Source organism: Arachis ipaensis, chromosome B05 (genome assembly GCF_000816755.2).
Source record: "Arachis ipaensis cultivar K30076 chromosome B05, Araip1.1, whole genome shotgun sequence".
In the NCBI taxonomy this organism is placed as follows: Eukaryota; Viridiplantae; Streptophyta; class Magnoliopsida; order Fabales; family Fabaceae; genus Arachis; species Arachis ipaensis.
Genome location: NC_029789.2, coordinates 106498035 through 106505402, shown reverse-complemented (window position 1 = coordinate 106505402; position 7368 = coordinate 106498035). Strand labels below are relative to the sequence as shown.

The 7368-nt window shown below is 33.5% G+C and overlaps 1 protein-coding gene across 1 annotated transcript; it reads left to right on the top strand.

Annotated features, from left to right (window-relative positions):
- On the top strand, window positions 3274-3991 carry LOC107641985. Its single transcript, XM_016345331.2, has 3 exons — window positions 3274-3386; window positions 3471-3677; window positions 3781-3991. Exons 1-3 carry the CDS (start codon window positions 3291-3293, stop codon window positions 3886-3888), a joined length of 411 nt encoding a protein of 136 aa, XP_016200817.2. The 5' UTR covers window positions 3274-3290; the 3' UTR covers window positions 3889-3991.

Genomic DNA, 7368 nt, shown 5'->3' with positions numbered 1-7368 from the left:
TAATATATACTAATATAATAATATTAAATTAATTAGTTACTTATTAAAATAAAAAAATAGGTACTTAGTGTAAAAAGAATTAAAAATTTGTACTATAAAAGAATATTGGAAGTTTATCTAACTAGTTAACAACAACCGGTTTATAACCTATTGATTTAATTTATTGGAAGTTTATCTAACTACTTAACAACAACCGGTTTATAACCTATTGATTTAATTTATAACTACTTGATTGTTCTTAAGATATTAGTGAATGTATATTATTTTATAATTTTATATTTTTGTTTTTTTTATCAATTTATATTTTTTATTTACGTGAAAACGGTTCTACGAGTTCAACTAGTAAGTCATCGGTGAAACCAGTGAACCAGTAAAACTATATAGCACATTATTAGTTATATAATTTTACGGGTTCATACTATTCTATGTGCTAATTATTAGTTATATGGTAAAACTATAAAACATATTTTTATTCATAATTATTAATATAAATATAAATGTTATTAAACATGTATAAATAACAAATATCAAATATTTTTAAACCGCGCGCCTCAACAGTGCACCATGAAAATGTACACGAGTTATTATCTACTAGGTCAGTAGTATAAATATTTTATTTTTCCGTTTTATTAAGAAGTTTTAAGTATAAGTATTGTTGAAATAAATACAAAAGTACTTGTATTTAGGAAAGAAAATTAAAAATAGAAAGTTATTAATAATTTTTTTTAAAACGTTTAATCTTTAAAATATTGATATAATTTTATTTATTATGAATCTATAATAATAATTACAAATATGGAAAATCAAAGGATTAAATGATGCAAATTTATTGATAATAAATAACATTACGTTATAGTTTAAAAGTTAGTAATAACGCTTGTATTCAATTTTAAATTTTGAAAATTCATAAACAGTTTTATTTACTTGTTTCATTTTATTTTGGGGGTCAGGGATCCCGCAAAGAAGAGAACCTAGTTGCTAAATAGAGCTTCTCACTCCCACGGAAGAAACTTCAAAAACGTGAAAACGATACCCAAGATAGATGATGTGAGAACAAAAGGGGAAATGGGAAGCACCATAACAATGGAGAAGGCCAGCGTGGGAGATGGCAACGACGATGAAACAACTCATCATCGATGTGGTGCATGCCCTGTCAGATAATTACAACTTCTCATCTCCTTTAATCACGCATTCAAATTCTTCTATTATTGATTGATTACCTTAATTGGAGAAGATTTTGAAAAATAAATAAGAAAGAGAATCTACATTTAAGAAATCAAATCAATTTCTATTAATGGACTGATTATGTCATATCTCTACTGATATTGAAAAAAAAATCGCAGAGATGATATTGATGGAGAGTGTATGTGATGGGATCTTGCAAGAAAAGAGTCTGCTCAGGAAAAAAAAAAACCTAGAGGGAGAAGTGCTCTGATCAATGGCAACCAATAATAGCCATGGGTAAAGGCTACACTCAATTCATTACTTTCATTGTTATTTTTGCTACTACTATTGGTTGAATTATATCTTATTATTATCATTATTGGTTCAGTTTACCCGACTCATGTGCACCACCAAGTGTTCTGATGAACTCCTTTAAGAGAAGAGTTATGGCTGATTTAGAGGTATGTAAGACCAACAAATATTTGTGTCCTATTTTTAAGTTTCAATGCTGTTGTATTTTAAATTACCTATGTTGTATCTGTTATCTGCAGGACATCAAAAGAGCTAACAATAGTATTCGAGAGGAACAAATTCTATTGAAGCCCATGATTGAATGCATAAATTCCATTTATGTCAAGCCTGAGTTGAAGGAGAATGAAAGACTTCTGAAAAACAGCAAGACCAATCCTATCACCACCCCTCATAAGACATGTAAAATTACGGAAAATCTCAAAAAGAGTGACAGCAAGTCAATATTTAACATGGATGTGGACCCAAATATATGTCTTGATGTGTCAGATGATAGGATGATGTCATGGAACTAGATCGAACAACCATAACCCGCCAAGATCCATGCAAAGTTGCTGTCCAACGGAGCATTCCCTCTATCAAACGCCAAAAACTGTCACCCCAGCCAAATGGAAAAGGGAAGGCGAAACCACTATCAAAGCCATGGTTCCTTGGACCTAGTGAAAGGAGAACCAGGTTCCAAAATACGGTTGAGGTAAAATCTTTGCACGTCCATATGCATTTATATGTTATTATAAAAGGGATAGGTTTATAATGCCCAAATTTCGTATGTAGGCGTTCAGAGGTGTACAACGACCACGTCGTATGTCAACTTCTGAAATGGATGCACAAGTATCCCGTGGAGAAGCAGTACGAGCATCAAGCACGCCAGTTGCTGCACGTGTACGCACAGAATCGAAACCACTATCTATTTTTAGACAGCAAAATTTGGTAGTGCAGAAGAAACCAAAGGTCAAATGTTCTTTTTTCTTCTACTTTTTGTTCTGTCCTAACTATTGTGGTTAATAAATTAGAATTTTCAACTTTGAATGATGCAGAAATAATGCTTTAACAGAAATTATTTGAACTCGAACATGGAATAACAACTTATTTTAAAATGGGTGGCGAGATTAACTTGAGTAAGAGACAAGTAGAGATGTTTGCATATGTTTTTTATCCGGATTTATTACCAAGGTATACATTTTTTCATGTTCTTAAATAAGCTCAATATTCATTCACGGCTGATTTTCGCATTGAGTCTATGTTCACTTGTTATCAGTGAGCATATTGTAAAGATAGGAGATTCGTCCGCAACACGTCAAGAACTTTTTTGCTTGAGCAAGGATCATACAATTACTGCCAAGGTAAAAGTGATTATCTATCAATCTAGCTTAGCCATCTATATGCTCAAAAACTGGATAAATACCTAACCATATTTATGCCTGAATTAGATCATGGAGCTTTGGGCTAGGAAATGTACTTGGGACCAAAGAATCATTACTCTAAAGACAACTTGGTGCCTTCCTCCCTCTTTTTCAGTACGTTTTGTTATGGTTATCAAATAAGAAAGCTTGGATTGTTATTTTTTATTCTATACTTTTTATCTACATAATTTATGACATATAAAATAGGTTGATGTATTTCAACATCTCCAAATAGAAGAGTTAATTGATAAATATGCAGATTATATGGGAAAATACCCTTCACTTGAATATGTAAGCCCTTGTCCTTATCTCTTCAGTTAGCATACAATTATGTATATTTTTTGACACCTCTATTGAACAATGCATTGTATTCAGATTTATATTCCCATTAAAGATAATGATCACTAGTATCTAATGGTCATGAGTTTAGAACCAAAAATTGTTTTCCATTTGGACTCCAACCTGCCCCGTGAGCGCAAGGAACCAAGAACTGAATCTACTAACACTCTGGTATTGTTCTAAACTGTTTCAATTGATGTGGCTATGTCCCTATGATATCTCCTTCCAAATTATAACGCTACTCGCTGTTTGTAGGTTGTTGTTTTGTCCCAGATTATTTCTTCAGCACACTTTGAGGCTTGTCCTTTTAAGCATGGTGACTTTTCTGGTGGCTGGTCTTCCCAAACAATTGAAGTGGTTCACGATGTGCAACCTCCTCCAACATGCCAGGAAGATTTTGCCTTATGGGTACTAAGCTGGTTGCATATGGAATATTCGTTTAATCCTAAGATACCACCAAAGGTGACAACCTCAACCATTTTATTTCCTATGTGTTTTTGCTGCATTCCCTCTAGTGACCTCTTGATTTTGGATTTACTTTTTCTCTTTTTTTTTGTGCTTTTAGATTTCTGAAAATCAGGTGCTAATCACAACTACCATAGACTTGGTTTTGGGATCCTCTAATGAATTGAGAAAGACCATTATGGACAACGCTAGTGAGCATTGGTTTTAACTCAACGAACTCAATCAACCATAGATGATTTGTTATTTGTATACACTAGTTTGTGGTATCTAGTTTTGCAATTTATGTTATTTGATACTATTTAAGACAATTTAATTGCTTGTTGCAATTTATGTATTTGAAACTAGTTTTCAAAATATTTAGTTGCAGTTCAGGTTATTTGATATTAGCTTTTATGCCTGTTTCATGAAGCTATTTAATAATAAATATTGAATGAGGATCTCTAGACCTAAGACCTCTTTGTTTTTTAAATGGTGTTAAATCTTGTAATCAAATTGCTGCCACTTGTATATTTCATCACATTTTTCTTTTTTATTTATTTGACGAAGCTGCTTTATATAAAAAAGAGGGCCATAAGTATAAGTAGACACTATCACATTCATTTTGAATCTCCTAACTAGAACTACGGAATCTCCTAAAGTTTGTGACGAGGAAAATTTCACCACTTAGTTTAATCCTGAACAAAAATGTTCAATCATGTATTATAATGTAAGGTGCACTGGCCTAAATCAAGCTATGATGTATTAGAATGGTCACAATACAAATATTATAATGTAAGGTGCACGACTACATTAGATGCACCTTCTTGCATGTTTCACACACTTGACTTTTAGTTTAGTTTCAACTTGTGGATTGGTTGACAAAAACTTTAAAATTCTAGCATAAAAAAATGAATTAGATTAATGATTATGGATACTTGAAAGTTTCAACAAATTATGAAGTATTAGCCATTTAGCCTCTTAATCCATGACAGTACAGCTTCATATATCATGCCTCAAAGCAATTGATGAGCAAATGGTGTTAAAGGCTAACAATAAGTGTATTTTCTTGGTAGTAATAACCGTGCATTTATTAGCATATCGATTCTGCAGAGCTTTCTCAGTGTACACGAGCAAGGATGGGACAAGATTTCAATATAAGTGGTTTCCTTTAAGATATTTCACATTCAGAAACTCATAATTTTTACATTGAAGATAATGAAAAATGACCATGGAACTGATGGAAGTTACTACCATCTTCACATTTCATGTATGATGGATTCAAAGGTGGGCCATATTTAGTGAAAGAAACAACTTGATTACATAAGCAATCTATTTATACTGAACGTTTATTCTATAATCAATCTTGGTACTCAAGTCTTAAGTCATATTCTGCCACCAAAGATTGGATTCATATATTTTGTAACCATCAATGTTGTTCATTGCCTGTATTTAGATTTGCTTTGTCAAACAAAATGTGATAAGACTCAGTTTTCTAAGTAGTTAACTCAATGAACCGCATATGCTAAAACAAAAGTGAAATTAAGATATAGTTGGATCTCAGAATCATGACAAACATAACAGCGCAAAAGCACAATATCATAATTGAAAATATAGGGATGCTCTACCTCCATCCATGCCGCCAGATTAGGCCTGCCAAAGCCAATATCATAATTCTTAACATCCATGAGAAATAGCTTAAATCTTTCAATGAAAGGAGCATATGCTATATCCACCTGAAGTTTATAGAATTCATTACGTCTCACAAAGCTATTTTTCAACATGACGATATCCATTGATTCCCACAAATCCAACTAAGCCATAACATGAATTAAAATTCCAAAAATCACTAAAATGGCTGCACAATCAACCATGTATTATTCATTTTATGAAGTCTAGCAAGCTGTAAAGCAATTTAACATCAATAAAAAGCATTCTTGGCTGCAAACACTAAGCATCAACATTCATCAAATATAAGTGCATTCACAAAAAAAATGAATAACTCATTCTCTTGTTCTAAAGTATTTAAGATTCAGAGTGATGTAAACATTTTCCAAAAGTAAAATTAATAGAAACAGAAAAAAAAAAGTGCTTTTAAACCCGTCTTTGATTGCTTCAACGGATGGTTCACAACTCTACCTCATCATCATCATTTGCCCCTAAAATTTAAGCGACATATTTTTAAGTTTAAAAAGAGTAAAATAAGTATAACAAAAAATAAAAAATAAAATTTAAAACATTTTATATCACCAGAATCATAATCCATTGAGGACTCAGTCTCACCACCACTCTGTTCGTAATACCTTGAGGAATCTAAATATTCCTGGATCAAAACAGCAAAATAGGAAGGCTTATGAGCTATCCATACAATATTATATGTAACAAAATATACCCAACAAATGTATTGTACTTACATCTTCCTCTTCAAACCATTCAGTGTGAACATACCCATCACTTTCAGCATCTACGAAGGAGTAGTCTTCACCCTCAATATTCTCCTCAGCGTCATCATCAAATTGGGGAGTCCTTTCATCCATTTTCCTCACGGAACACGTAGCAATGTTATTACCTCCCTTGCGACAGTAGCTGCAACGCTTAGGCTTCCTTGTGGTCTCTATCTCGGTACTTCCATTCTTTGCAAGGTCTTCATACATGTATTCTGCATGCTCCTCCATGTTATTGTCCCCACTATGAGCCCTAATCCATGAAAGTATATTTACCAATGCATCTCGTGATTCATTAAAAGGATCCCCTTTTAGGCACCCTTCGTTCATAATTTGTTTACACCAATGTGCCAAACATGCACGCCGACTGATAGCCAAGGAATCCTCCATCAAGCCACCCATGTCATCATACCCACTAATGCCTTCCTTCGCTTTTCTAGTCCATCTTCGCAGCACTAATGATTTTGGCAGCTCCGCAATGTCTAGAAAACCTAAAATAACAAGTATATGACTACATGGAATACCTATAGAGTCCATTCTCATGCATGAGTATTTAAATTCATCTTGCTCTTCGTGAAAAAACACATGCCATATCATGTTAGGATTATAACATTTTGACACCTGATAAATCTTGCAGGAACTCATTTCCTTTTCATATATTACCTTCAATGTGCTGGCCTTGTGGAGCATTGAACGGAACAACATAAAAATTTTCTGGGTATAAATGGTAGCTGTTGACCTTTCTAATTGTTGAAAGTGTGTCTGCATCACAGGTTGTCCAGTTGATGATTTAAAGTCTGCCAAATTCTCTTAGTGTCGCATGTAGCTCAAACAACACTGGAAGTGTTGAACAAATTCTGTCAAATTATGGCATGATTTAACATATCTTTTGAGGGCAGCATGTAGACTTTCACACCTCAAAGTCGCTCTAAACCCAGCAAAGAATTTTCCTCGGATATGAGCGGTAGCCCACATATTTCTTTTCCCATACATATCTACTATCCATTCCCAATCTTCCACTCCAAAGAATCCAACCATTTCCTCCCACTTTTGTTTGAACACACCAACTTTGTAATCACCTAACATTAACTTTGTAAACATTTTCGTAAACTGAGGTTTGTGAATATTGCTTGTTGCATTACGCATCAAGTGCCATGCACATAACCTATGATGTGCATTCGGAAGCACTTCCTGAATAGCGATAGCCATCGATGGATGACCATCCGTAATTACTGAAGTCGGTGTCTTTCCCTTCATTGCTATGAGAA

What these genes read in the sequence shown, in the direction of transcription:
- LOC107641985 (XM_016345331.2), top strand. Translation starts at nt 3,291, where the DNA reads ATGGTCATGAGTTTAGAACCAAAAATTGTTTTCCATTTGGACTCCAAC. An exon ending in CTGAATCTACTAACACTCTG is followed by an intron (nt 3,387 to 3,470) that starts GTATTGTTCTAA and finishes CGCTGTTTGTAG; the next exon opens with GTTGTTGTTTTGTCCCAGAT. An exon ending in ATCCTAAGATACCACCAAAG is followed by an intron (nt 3,678 to 3,780) that starts GTGACAACCTCA and finishes TTGTGCTTTTAG; the next exon opens with ATTTCTGAAAATCAGGTGCT.